Below are 14,237 nucleotides of genomic sequence, written 5' to 3' on the forward strand. Positions count from 1 at the left end.
CTAGGTATTCTACTATGGACTACTAAAAGCCATGGGAGGTTTTTTACTGAGGCTAAACAGAGCCGTGATATTAGAAAGTGCTAAATGAGACATGCCATGAGAAGGACGACAAAGAGGAGACAAACAACACTTACAAACACTCTTTGAATGCCCTCTTTAAAAAAGTCTTAGACAGCTTGGAACAACAGATTCCCCCACATTTGAGGGGATCACAGAATCCACACTTGAGTCAGAGAATGTTGAACGCAGGGTAAACCACGCAGACTCAATGGTTCAATCAGCATAGGCTGGTTCAATAGTACCAGGGCTTCACTATAGGCGGCCAGATTATAGGCCATTATGATGAAACAACATTCCACTTTTTTTGACTTTTTATTGACTTTTTTTTTTTGTTTTACAATTATCCACAACATTTAAATCTAGGTTATTACTAGTTTTTTTTAGTATAAATTATAATAGGTTTTTTAATAGCATGATGGTGGCATCATACTATGTGTTCAAAGTTCACACTCACTGACAGTCAAAGTGTCTGTGTCATTTTTTTGAAATTTTTTTATTATTATTTTAGTGAAATGTTTAAACTATTATGTTACTTAACACATCTATTTTAAATTGTACAATGTAAACCAAAATGTCATTTTTATTTGTAGTATTGTATTTTGTTTTTACTATTTTTTTTTTTTCGTTTTTCGGTAAGGCTAAGGTTAACATAAAATAATTATTTAAAAACCAAATTAACTAACACTCATTAAACACACTGGCGTAACTTGTTTAATGTCTCACTTGATAAAGACTGAATATACCAGGCGATAAAGCCAAGCGCTTGTCTTACTGCTTTGTCATAAAAAATTGGAATAAATTGTTTTTCATCACGCTTGGTTGGATTATTGTTTCCAGTGGTGGTCTTTCATCGCTGACTTAACATAACGTTCCATGTTAGTTGTCTTCTTGCCTTCTTTCTTGCTGGATGGGTTCAGAGCCGAACCTGCCCGACTCGCCTATTACTAAAGCTCGAGAGCTATTTTTACCGGCTCGAGGCTATCCTATGTCCCATAATGCTAGGCGTCATATACCCAGATCTCGTTTGATAGCTAACACTATGGACATACATGTCCCACCACAACAGAGAATATATATATATATATATATATATATATATATATATATATATATAAAAATAGAAGCTCTTGTAAATATATACATATCTCTTATAAGAGATACCAAGAGAATCTTTCCAGGCTAGGAGGATGGAGGGTGGGATGCAAGAAAGAAGGCGAGAAGTCAACTAACATGGAACGTTATGGCAAGTACATAACTTCTCAATGTTAAGTTGTCAATCTCGCCTTCATTCTTGCTGGAAGGGACAACGTCCCTAGCACTTGGGTGGCTCAATGGAACAGACAAGTACAGTGGAACCAAAATCAGCCCGGCTTCTGGAGGCCATGTCCAGCTTGTAATGAGAAATGAAGGTATGAGGAGAGGCCCATGTGGCCGCTGCACAAATGGAATCCATTGGCAATCTTGCCTGAAAGGCTACTGAAGAAGCTAATGCTCTGGTCGAAAGAGCCCTGGGCTTAGAAGGGAGCTCTTTATGCCTCAGTTGGTAAACCAACATGATAACAGAGGTCAACCACCTGGACAAGGTTACTTTGGAAACAGGCAAGCCTTGCTTCCCTTCCGCGTAAGAGAGGAAGAGCTGGTCTGATTTCCTCGTCTGCTTGGTTCTATCCAGGTAGAAGCGTAATTGACGGTGAACATCTAAACAATGTAACTTTCGTTCAGCCCTATTGGTATAATTTGGGAAGAAGACAGGCAGATCGATGGTCTGATTCAGATTTTTTTCAGAGACTACTTTGGGTAAAAAGGGTGAACACAAAGGGCTTGAAGTTCCGATACCCCTCTTGCTGAAGTGATAGCTACTAAGAAGACAGTTTTCCACGAGAGCAGCTTTAAAGAACAGGAGGCCGCCGGCTCAAAAGGAGGGAGAATTAAAGATGACAGCACCGAAATAAGGTCCCACGGAGGGGGGGGGATCTTTTACCGGAGGCCTAACTAAGAAGGTTCCTTTTAGAAAGGCTTTGCAGAGCTTGTGGGACATAATGCTAGTCTCTGACAAGCCAACGTGGAAATTTGCAATAGCTGCCAGCTGAACTCTGATGGTGGCTGAAGAAGAACCCATTTGAAAAAGTTCTGCCAAAAACTCAAACTGTTTGGACAGGAGCCGTAAAGGGGTCCACTTGTTTTTCCCCTGCCCAAACAGAGAAACGCTTCCATTTGCTAGCATAAGTTTTTCTGGTAGTAGATTTGTGAGAAGCGAGAATGATGTCGCGAACTGAATGAGAGATTAAGGGAAGCCTGGCTAGGGTTGGAGGTGGAGCAACCAAGCTGTGAGATTGAAGGGATTGATGCAGCCCGCCCGATTGATGGGTCAGAAGATCTGGCACTGGGTCCAGATGCCAGGGCTGTTCCAGTAGATGACGTTGCAGGAATGAAAACCAAACTTGTCGGGGCCAGTAAGGGGCAATAAGGATCATTCTGATCTCAAAGCAGTTGCTTTCTGGATTAACTGAGTAATTAAGGGAAACGGGGGAAAAGCGTACAGAAGACCCCGGGGCCAATCATGGACTAGAGCTTCTCTGGGGGGAAGACCTGGGAGAGGGAAGAGGGTGAAGAAGTCTAGGCACTTGCTGTTTTGAGGGGTTGCGAAAAGGTCGCAACAAGGCTGACCCCACCTTCTGAAAATTCTTTCTGCTACTAGCTGGTTGAGAGAGCACTCATGGGGCATGAGAATGGCTCTGCTCAGCCTGTCCGCTATGATGTTGGACTTCCCGGGGATATGCGTTGCTACCAGAAACCGTTGAGAAGAGATCGCCCACTGCCAAAGTCTGAGTGCTTTTCGACATACGGGGTAGGATTTGGTTCCACCCTGCTTGTTGATGTACAACACTACAGACATATTGTCTGTCTGAATTGCAATAACCCCGGTGGGTAGAGAGTCTTGAAGGGCCCGCAACGCTAAAAGTACCACTCTCATTTCCAAGACATTTATGTGCAGGTGGCATTCGAAGGGTTGCCATGTGCCCTGGACTGTCCTGCCCTGAAAGTGCCCCCCCCCCACCCGATCAGGGAGGCATCCATTGTCACAGTGGCAACAGGAGGAGGAAGGACAAAAGGTCTGCCCTGAAGTACCTGAGGGGAGACCATCCACCAAGAAAGGTGCCTTTTGCATGACTGAGTGATTAGAATGCTGTGTGAAACTGGAAGCTGTTGAAAGGACCACTGGGAAAATAGCATCCACTGCAGAATCTGCATGTGAAAGCAAGCTAGGGGGAGTAATGTGATTGCTGCTGCCATGAGGCCTAGGGTTTTTAGTACGAATCTGGCCTGGACTCTGCTCTCCTGTAGTAGGATTTGAACATGATCGCCAATGTCTGAAACTCTTTGTACAGGCAGTTTTGCTGACAGCTCCACAGTGTTTAAAACGGCGCCTATGAAGGTAATAGACTGACAGGGCGACAAGGCAGACTTTTCGAAATTTAAAGAAATACCTAGCTCGTTGCAAGTTTGGACAGCATAATTTCTGGACTGGAGTAGTTGATGCCTGGTGGTGGCAGTAAGGAGCCAGTCGTCTAAGTATGGAAACACTTGGAATCCTTGTCTCAGGTGAGCCGCGACCACTGCCATGCATTTGGTAAACACCCTGGGGGCTGTGGTGAGGCCAAAGGGCAGGGCTCTGAATTGGTAGTGACTGGCTCCCAGCCAGAAGCGGAGAAACTTTTTGGAGCACCTGTTCATTCTGATATGGTAGTACGCATCCTGAAGGTCTATAGAGCACATCCAATTGTCCTGACCCAGAAAGGGTAGAATGGACTGTAGCGTGACCATCCGGAACTTCGTTCTTTGAACAGACTTGTTCATCCTGCTGAGATCCAAAATAGGTCTCCAGTCCCCTGTCTTTTTTGGTACCAAAAAGAACTCCGGATCCTTGCTGGTCTGCTGGGACTGGCTGGGTAGCTCTTTCTTAGCAGCTTTGAAATTTCTAGAGCTGCTTGATCCCTCAGACCGGGTGGAACATCTGGAAGGGGCCCTTTTGGCTGTTGTGGTGAGTGAATAAAGGGAATTCTGTAAACCTTGGATATGATCGACCATACCCATTTGTCTTGCATGAGGGAATGCCAGGCTTCTGGGTACAGTGATAGTTATCCCCCGACTGCCTCCAAAGGTGGACAGTCGGGCAACTCCTCAGGGGTGTTGGAAGGGTTTGTCAGAGAAAGATTCTCTGCTACCCTGATTCTGCGGACCCCCCCTGCCCCTTGGGGGGCGTCTATTATTGTTCCCTCCTCTGCCCCTGGAGGGAAGCTCACCACGTGCGTCAGGCAGTACTCCCTGTGGTTTGCGGAACCACATTTTGCCACTCTTCTGACCCTTAGGATATGGTCTACAAGGAATGGAAAAATGGACTCCCACGGCAGAGAGAGTCTTTCCTTCCTGCTCGTACCTGGTCAATGTATCCTTCACTTGAGGTCCAAACAATGTAGAACCATCAAAGGGGGTGTTAGTGAAGGACACCTTGAAGGGGTCAGTAAAGTTACAAAGCTGCACCCAGGCATGTCTCCTTAGAGCAACGCCCGTGCCTGCAGCCCTACTCGCCCCATCGGCTGCATAGGAAATGAGCCGCATGGAGGAGTTGACAATCGAGTTCAGGGTCGCCAGCTGGGAGTTGATCTTTTCCTGAGACCCCACAGCTGATGGGTCCTGTAAGGTATCACCCAGTTCTTTGAGAAGGTCTCTTTGAAGACGGGTGAAATGGCACAAAATTCAGCGACCGCATGGCAAAGGTCGGTGAAGAAAACATCAGCTTACCATACCTGTCCACAGTCCTAGATTCCTTATTAGGAGGATGGACAGGTACTGAAGGGTCAAGCCAACTCCTTCTTAGTGGCCGCCGCCACCACGGCATCAACAGGGACGCCCTTAGTTAGAAACTGCCTGTCAGAAGGGGCTGTAATAAATTTTGTAGGCCTCCGGGGAGTTGGTTCCATAGTATCCAGAGCCGTCCATGCCTTTCGAGCCACCACATCCATGAGTGGGTCAAAAGGCGGAGACACCCAGGAGGTGGAAGGGCGAAAACCAAATGCATCTAGGTACACCGACTCGTCCTCGGAAGGGCTGAGGGCAGACCAGTTCCCCCTCTGCTTGAGAATCTCCAGGATGTCAGAAAAGGAGACATCCTCAGAGGGGGACCTTGGGGACCCTTCCGACTCATCCAGGTCAGTGTCTGATGTGACCGACTCAGGGAAGTCTACATGCTTCCTCTTGCATGTTCTCTTTCGAGGGGGCTCCCCTGCAGGATCCGGGGAGGCCTCGGAAGAGGAGGATATGCCCAATGGGGCTACCTGGAGCATTGGTTCTCCACGCTTGGGGTCGGGAGGATAGGCAGAGGCCGACGCAGGCACCATAGGGGAGGGGCCAACGGGGTCGACCGTGGCGTCGGTATGGGAGCCAGCATACTCCTCATGACCTCAAAGGCGCACCTATCAGGCAGGGAAGAGGGACCCAACTCAGAAGAGATAAGGGCTCCCCCAGGCACCGAGAGTGACGGCTCCGAGGCTGATGTCGGGGCGGAACTCACCTGCGTCAAGGCTCCGAGAGGGAGAACGGGGTCGGACAAGGGTCCGATGCCACTCGCCCGCTTGGAGCCGATGAGGGAGTCTCGGCGCCTGGATCCCTCCAAGGACAGAACCAAGGAAGGGATCGGAGCCGTTAAGAGTGGTATCGGTTCCAACGCCCCAAGGGTGCTAACCCCGACGACCTCCGGCTCCGAGCTCAAAGGAAGAGTCGGAGGAGGAATTGGAGCAGGCATTGGGGTAGCCACTGTCTGATGAGAAGGGCTATGCAACATCTGGGCCAGCGCCTGCGACTTTAAGAGCCTACTGACTACCCTCTCGAGGTCGTGATCCAACAGCCTGGAAGACCGAGAGGAGGGAGACCTATGGCTCCGCTCCGATAGTAAAGGGGACTTCGGAGCTGAACGCACCAACAAGGAAGGAGATCGGGAACGTTTTCGGCTTGGAGACTGCTCAGACACTAAAGTCGGAGCCGACTGAGGCCTCGATGCATTGGTTCCGGCCGGAACAGACGAGATAGAAGGCCCGCTCGGCGCCGTCTCCGGACATGGAGCAGACGGTTTGGCAGGCTTAGAAGGTCTACAGGACGGAGGCTTCGGAGAACCTTCAGGGTTTAGCAAGCCCCTAAGGATGAGCTTGTTCCTGCAGGACTCTTGGACTGAAGGCGTGGCAGACAGAACTAGAGTCCTGCAGGTGCAGAGGGCCCAAGCAATATACACAAGAAGTGTGACCATCTGTCAGGGACATCTTCTGACCGCACGAGTCAAACTTCTTAAATCCTGAGACCTTGGTATCCTTGGACATGATACCACAGGACCGGGACAGAAAGTCTAGTCAAGCACAAAACAAAAAAACACGCAAAAACTTGGAAAGACCCACACAACTACTTTAAACTTCACTACAGGGAAGGGAACAAGAATCCACACACACACACTCAAAGGGAATCCCCCAACTACCAACTAAAGAAAAGGATCGAAGGCCCTATGCATCTTAAGGGTGGAAAGAGAGAAGAAAACTAACGGGAAAAGGAGGGGAAAACTAGTCTGTACACTACTAGGACAAAAACTACTAAGAGAAAAATTACAAAAACTAACTGCAAATATAAAAATTTTAAATACGACCTGGAGCCGGTGAAAAACACAACCTCGTAGCTGAAGCGGCAAACGAGATCTGGGTATATGACACCTAGCATTATGGGACATAGGATAGCCTCGAGCCGGTAAAAATAGCTCTCGAGCTTTAGTAATAGGCAGAGTCGGAGCCGAGGTTCGGCTCTGAACCCATCCAGCAAGAATGAAGGCGAGATTGACAACTTAACATTTGATGTGAAGGATAGGCCTTTGTCCAGCATCTCAGGTATTGTAAAATCTGAGGAATATTTGGTACAAGTGTGTCCATTCCTTGTGCCTGGTTCCAAGCACAGAATCTCTTCCATTTTCCTGCATAAGATTTTCTTGTGCTGGGCCTCCTGGCCTCCAACATAGCATCCATAACTGCTTTAGAGAGAGGTGCGTTCTGAATGGTTACAATATCCGCCATGCAGCCAGATTTAGGGTTCTGAGTTGGCTGTGCAGAATCTGATTGTTTTGTTGGGTCAGCAAATGAGGAATTTGAGGTGATGTCCAGGCTGGGCCTTGAGACAAGCTCTTTAGGCTTGGGTACCAGTGCTGGCATGGCCAGTCTGAGGCAATAAGGATCATTTTTGGCTTCTCTTGTCTGACTTTTAGGAGTACCTTGGGGAGGAGAGGCAGTGGAGGAAAAGCATATACTGTAAGGGCTTTCCAGCTGAATGATAGGGCGTCCACTTTCCATGCTTGTTTGTGTTAAGTCCTTGTGCAGAATCTCTGTAGCTGGCAGTTGTGAGGGGAGGCAAATAGATCTATGTCTGTGCATCCCCATTTCCCTGTTATCATTCTGAAGATTTGTGGATCTAGTTTCCACTCGTGATGATCCATGAGGTTTCTGCTTAGTTCGTCTTCCAGAGTGTTTTTGTCTCTCCTGGCAGGAATTGTGCTTGCAGGTGTACTTTATTAGTCAATGCTGTGTTCCACAAAGTCATAGCTTGTCTGCAGAGGGGGTAGGAATGTGTGCCTCCTTGCTTGTTTATGTACCACATGACTGTAGTATTGTCCGTCTTTATCAGCAGTTGTCCTGGATGAAGTAGATCCTTGAAAGCTGTCAGGGCATTCTGTACAGCTAGCATCTCTTTTTGATTGATATGAAGATGCATTTGGCTTGCAGGCCATGTGCCCTGAATACATTTTCCTGCCATGTGGGCCCCCCAGACATAATCTGATGCATCTGTTGTTAGTGTATGTCTGGCTGTGGGTAAAGTGAATGGCTGTCCCTCGTTGTGGTGACAGGCCTGTACCCACCATCGAAACTCCTGTTGCAGGCAGGGAATGAGAGTAATGTTTCCAGGCTGTGGCAATGTTGAGTCCAAACACTTTTTAGATACCATTGTAGTTTCCTCATATGCAGTCTTGCATATGGAATTAGTAGAATGCAGGATGCCATGAAGCCCAAAGCCTGCAGAATTTGTCTCGCAGATAACTGGGTCTTTGTTGCCATTATTTCGAAGTAAATAGTCAGTTGCCTTTGTCTGGCGTGAGATAAGACATCTGGGCAGTTGCATTTAAGCTTGCACCCAGGAATATTATCTCTTGAGAGGGTACCAGTTCTGATTTCTTTTCGTTCACTGTGTACCCTAGGCAAATTAGTAATCTTTTTACAAACACCAGATGCTTCAGTAGAATGTCCTTGTTCTCTGCTTGTATAAGGCAGTCCAAAGTAGGGATATATTTGTATTCTTCTTTGTCTGCAAAATGCAATTACTGGTGCCAATCATTTTGTGAAGACTCTGGGCGCAGTAGATAAGCCAAACGGCAGTGCAGGGAATTGGTAGTGCATTGAGCCAGCTATGAATCTGAGGTATCTTCTGAAAGATTGTCTGATTGGGACATGCAGGTATGCCTCTGAGGTCCAAAGTTACAAGCCAAGCCTTCTTGCCCAGCATGGGCAGAAGTTGCTGCAGAGTCAACATTTTGGAACGTCTAGAAAAGTGTTTAGAATAGACAGGTCCAGTATTGGTCTCCAGGCTTTGTCCTTTCTGGGTACTAAGAAAAGTCTTGAGCAAAATCTTTGTCCCTGCTCTTGGTGTGGTACTCATTGAATAGCCCTCATGTCCATAAGGGATGAAACTTGTTTTTGTGCCTCTGCCCATTGATTGTGTGGCAGGTCTGGCATACCTTTTGTCTTTGGAAGTGTGTGAAAGTGGAACCTGTAGCCCTGAGACACTATATTCAAGACCCATTTGTCCTGGGTGATCATGTGCCAATTTTGTGAAAAAAGTGCTAGTTTTCCCCCTAAGGGTGCTGCCAAAAGATAAGTGTTTGGCATTGGCAGAGAAAAGTCATTGGGACTGTTTCCTGTATGGCTGTGATTTGTCTTCTCTGCTTTTTGAGGTAGAAGTACCCCATTGTTTAGGGCCTGTATGAGCCCTGGGGCTGGGATCTGCCTCTAGGGCGTCTGTATCTGCCTCTTTGTGGCCTGTCTGACACTGGAAAGGACCAATTCTTAGAAGGCCAGTTCCGGCTAAATCTGTGTGGCTGTACCTGTAGGAAATCCTTAACTGTCTGCACAGATTTTGCTTTATCCTCCATTTTCTTCAACACTTCTTCTGCCTTAACACCAAACAAAGAATCATGCTGTAATGGAGCATCCAATAATTTTGCTTTAACACGATCAGGCAGATTCTGTTCCTTTAACCAAGCATGCCTTCTAATGACAGAACCCGTGACAGCGGCCCTGCAAGAGGACTCCAGTGACTCAAAACCACATTGCAAAGTATGCTTTCCCACTTGAGCTGCATGCAATAAATCCTGCATTTCCTTATCACAACATTCAGAATGTCAACATTTTCTGTTTTAGCAGTGACGTTAAGTATTGCTAATATTTAAGCATATGAAACTGACAATTTAAAGCCCTTACAGCCAAGGTAGCAGAAGTGTAAACTTTCCCCTCCCATCTGTCCAGTGCCCTAGAATCCCCATCACAGGGGACAGGGTTTTTTGCAGTGGAAGCCTTGACGCCTTTGGGACCCTGAGAAATAGTTTCTGGGTCAGCAGCAGGGTTTTTATATAGAAATTTATGAGAGTCTGGAACCCTGTAGTATCTGTCTGGCTTAACAGGTGCAAGGGGGTAGAGAGTCAGGAGACAGGCCGGACTCTGAAAATACATCTACAATGTCTAGAACAGGTGGAATAGCAAGAGGTCTGTGCTGAGGTAGTAAAAGAAAGTATCTGAGCCTTTTTCTTAGATTCTGAGTAATCTTGGCTCTCCCAGTGAAAATGCTCCCTCATGGTATGCAGGGTTTCCGCAAAAGAATAATTCTCAGGAGGAGAGGCTGAAGGAATAGATTATTCAGCATCAGAATCCTCATAGGGAGGAAGAGAGTATCCCTGTTCAGAAGAGGAGTCAGAGGAAATGGAAACCTGATCAGAAGAGTCATATTCTGTCTCTTGTCTAGGCCTCTTATCAGGTGGGGGATGGGAACCCCTGATCAAAGTAATTAGGTCTTCGGCCATTTTAAGCATCTGTTTCTTAGGCATGGAAGTCTGTCCAGGAGAATGCTGTACTTGTTTATTTGTCTTTAGAGCTGTTTTCAGTCTTTGCCTTTGAAGCTGAGGTTTGCTTGACATAACTGTGTAGGTCTGAAAACACCCTCAGAAGCAGATGCCTGCTCAGCGGCTCCGGACCCATCTGAGGGAATAGTTTCCGAGTGTCCAATACCTTGAGTATCCAGAGGCCTAGTTGGCTCCATGTGGGAGTTGGAAGCGGCCTGTGGCTCTGAGGTAGTGGGAGTCAGGGGCTGCGAAAGTGGCTCACTGAGAACCGGCGACTGGCCTAACGGAGGCCTCGTCGTCTGTTTTGGACCTCGGATGCCTGTCCTTTTCCTTGCGTTTTTTATAAACTCCGGTCGTCGGCTGTTCCAACTGCATTATAGAATTAAATCTTCGGCCAAAGTAATGAAAGGCAAAATCGTACCAACGCTTAACAGTGCGTTGATTAAATCTAGCACAAAACCGACAGCTAGCAACGTCGTGGTCTGGGCCTAGGCAAGGAATACAGTAAGAATGAAAATCCTTATGAGGTATTTGCTTCCCACAAGAAATACAATTGTTAACTTTTTCTGATATCAGTCTGGAGCAAGAAAAAAGTTTCCCCAACGGGGTACTTAGCTTTTTTGAAGACTTCGGGTCTGAAATTCGATTTGAAAATCTCAGAAGTCAGCCGACCGGTACTTGCGAACTGCTTTTGCTTCGGGCACCACACGGCAAGAAAGACTGAAGAAAATGGCATCGGCTGCATCTTTTATACCCCTGGCGCACTGACGTCAGGGAAGAGGAGACAGCAACAGACGCCGGACCAGGACTTTGGAATTCAGGCCGACTGTGGGTAGCCTGCCAGCAGGATAACCCAAGTGTAATGACTGCAACAGTGAAACACGATGAACATTTGGGTGGGGAAAGTTAGTCTTAACATTACAGGAGAATTCATATTTCCAGTAACTTATTGCCTTGACAGTTTGCTCAGTACTGCCGACCAAATTCTTGTAAGAAATGCTGGCATCCTCTAAAATAAAAGTGTGGCAACTTCTCACTTACTTAAATATGAATATACAAATACAAGGAAAACATCAAAGTTTTTACTTGATTTTTGCACAGGCTGACAAATGAAAGAATAGAATATTTAAATTTATCACTGGGTACTCTAATAGAAATGTCCCTCCCTATTCTGGGTAGCACAGTTTGGCTCTCTATGTGGCCATTCAATTTGATTACTTTTCATGGGTTAACTACTTGTATTTAAATTGCATAACTACTTAAATTACATGCGATACCCACAACCTGAAATAAAAGCTGTGAAGATTCCCATTCAAAATCCCACTGTTCAAAAGGATGAATGCCATCAACCATGGAACACACTGCCAAACAGAAAATGTAACTCAAACTTGTTTCTTGCAGGAGCAAGCTCTCCATATACCACACTACAGCATTTCTCTAATTCCAAGGTTACACAACACTCTTGAGGAAAAGGGCAGTCTTTTCCTGAGACTGTATGACCTCAAGTTAGAAATCATGACGAGCTTATGATTTTTACTTTGTCTTTTCTGGCAGAGGCCAGAAACTAACAATATATTTACTTTTATTATTAATCTCTTTCACAACAAATGCTCATATTCAGAAAATGCCCCTTCCTTTTAAAGGGTTACAAGTCAGCATTCTTGTACCAGCATTAATTAATTCAGGTTAATCTCACGTTACCTTCTACAGTCCTTTAATGGTTGAGTACTCTTCCAAGTAACATGTCTGCACACAGGTCCACGTTTATGTACACTCGTGCCTAAACTTACTTAGTTTCAAATTTTCTGTTTCACATATTTACCTGCATGTGATACAGTAGTGCCCACTATTTCTGTATTACAATTTTAGACACTAATAATAATGCAGAAATAAGCCTCCCAAAATACATAACCTCTGAACAAACCCCTGAATTGCCATTAAAACAGTCTCCTGGTTTTCAACCCTTGTGCACAAGCAATCAATAATGAATTTCTGACTTTCATCAAGATGTTAAACATTCCAACTCAGACTTCCGTGGTCAGTCAAGAGAAAGGATTTTCCTAACATTCAAAGTCACAGAGCAGTGTACTTTGATGACTGTTACAGGAGAATAAACTGACATTTTATGGAACAAGCCACACTTCTAAAGAACCGATTCACTCAGAGCAGAGTATTTTGTACTGAACATAACATTTGACTTTCTTCCAGTAACTTCTGTAACTATGTAATAACCATGGTGTACAGACAGCAACTAAACAAATTAAGGTCTGTTAGAGCAAAGTTACTTCTCCACAAATATGTGACCTCTTGAGTTTGTATTAAATAAGGACATGGAGGAGCATCAACATTTTCCATAAATGGAAAGATTCCCCTAGAGGATCTCAATTTTACCACCACATACCTAACAAAGTTTTTCTTTTGGGGGTCTCAGGATTTACTGCTCAGCTGGCTGCAAAACCCCACCTTAGTGTATTATTCATGGCCAGGTGATTTTTCCCATTAGTACTGTACAATGGAAGTTAGTATCAATGACAGCCACTGCAATGTAAAATCAAAATAAACCTAAAATGCAAGAGACTGCTGAATTTAAGTGCAATCTAAACAGAACAATTCACTGCTATATCAAACAGAATTTTCTGAATCACACACTTTTGTATTTACATATTTTTACACTTCTACATTGCCTCTTGCTTGTGGGAATTAAGCTGGGGAACTAAAACTTTAGTTACAAACAATACAAAATTCTTACCACAGCGCTTACTCCATAGGTGGCAGCTGGTGCAAGAGCATGGTAGGGGTCTGTTGTGTAAACTCGGCCATAGCTAAACATGAAAAAGAAATATACAAGTAAGCATTTTTAAACACTGCATTCTTCTACAAACAAAACAAAATGTTTCAAATACTGGAAACAACAAGAATTAAAATGGTTGGTGCACATAACATATAAACGCAAAATAAAAAAGTACTTGGAAAAATGTAAACAATCTTGCTTATACTGGTCTCTCTGGCATCTTTAAACCTGCTTCATATCTGTGAATCTACAGCAGAGACAGAGTATGTATTTTAAACTGAAAATAGCCACCAAGTTGATTGACACATTCACCGAGTCATGACTGAATAGTATACCAGTTAGTAAAATGATAAACTGTGCAGGTTTCTTGGCAAACATCATCACTGGCAATTATACAAGTGTCTACTTTTTCTTTGACAGAAAATCAAGTGCAGAAGATGCAAAAACATTCCTTTTCTAGCAGACCAAGCAAAGAAGAATCAAAATGTAAAGCAGCCTAAAGAAAGCTCTACTGGCATAGGATAAAGCCCTGATTATGAGACAGTTAATGATTGGTGATTTAGCAGCATGGGCACAAGTCTAACACTGGGGTGGTGGGGTGAAAAAGGGCATCATCCCATGCTGAAATCCCTTGAAGGAAGGTCTGTGAAATTGGAGGTCAGTTCTGGGCATGCAGTTGGCTTACCAACCCAGAAATGTTACAGCCATTCTAAGCCAATGCATGGAAGTGTGCAAGTGAATGCCACCACTATAAGGAGGGTTGCAAGTTCTCCACTCAAGGGGAGTGCTATGGACTTGGCACATTTTGGCAATGAAGGCATTTTAACAGTACATGCAATGTCTATGGCAATCAAGATGTCAGTCCCTCTGGACGTGGGGAAAGCTTGACACTCGACAGGCCCTTAGAAAAAAGGGTACATAAAAAAGGTAGACTAAACAGAAAAATGTAAAGAAATAGCCAGTTGCTCTTCCAAACAAAGCAAAATCCAGTTCTGCATTGCTTTCCTATGAAACTTAACTACTAAAACTTCTTGGCTGCATTCAATTTTCACAGCCACGACACCTTAAAAATGGAACACCTACCATAATTACACAGTGCAACTACATTAACAAGGACTGGTTCTACTACTGGGCTCTCCTGAAAAAACACATATGTACATGATTCCTCCTCTGGCCATCCAAACTCCTCAGAAA

General features: G+C 45.1%; 1 protein-coding gene across 8 annotated transcripts in view; it reads right to left on the reverse strand.

The window, feature by feature from the left end:
* RBFOX2 (RNA binding fox-1 homolog 2) overlaps positions 1 to 14,237 on the reverse strand; it is a 2,020,637-nt gene that overhangs the window by 61,505 nt on the left and 1,944,895 nt on the right. For all 8 annotated transcript variants that reach the window (XM_044075312.1, XM_044075315.1, XM_044075291.1 and 5 more), the window contains one exon: positions 13,002 to 13,074. In XM_044075312.1, coding sequence (XP_043931247.1) covers positions 13,002 to 13,074 — 73 coding nt within the window. The remainder of the gene's footprint in view (positions 1 to 13,001; positions 13,075 to 14,237) is intronic.

The sequence above is a fragment of the Protopterus annectens genome, chromosome 1.part1 (genome assembly GCF_019279795.1).
Source record: "Protopterus annectens isolate FY-2018-M chromosome 1.part1, PAN1.0, whole genome shotgun sequence".
Lineage (NCBI taxonomy): Eukaryota > Metazoa > Chordata > Ceratodontiformes > Protopteridae > Protopterus > Protopterus annectens.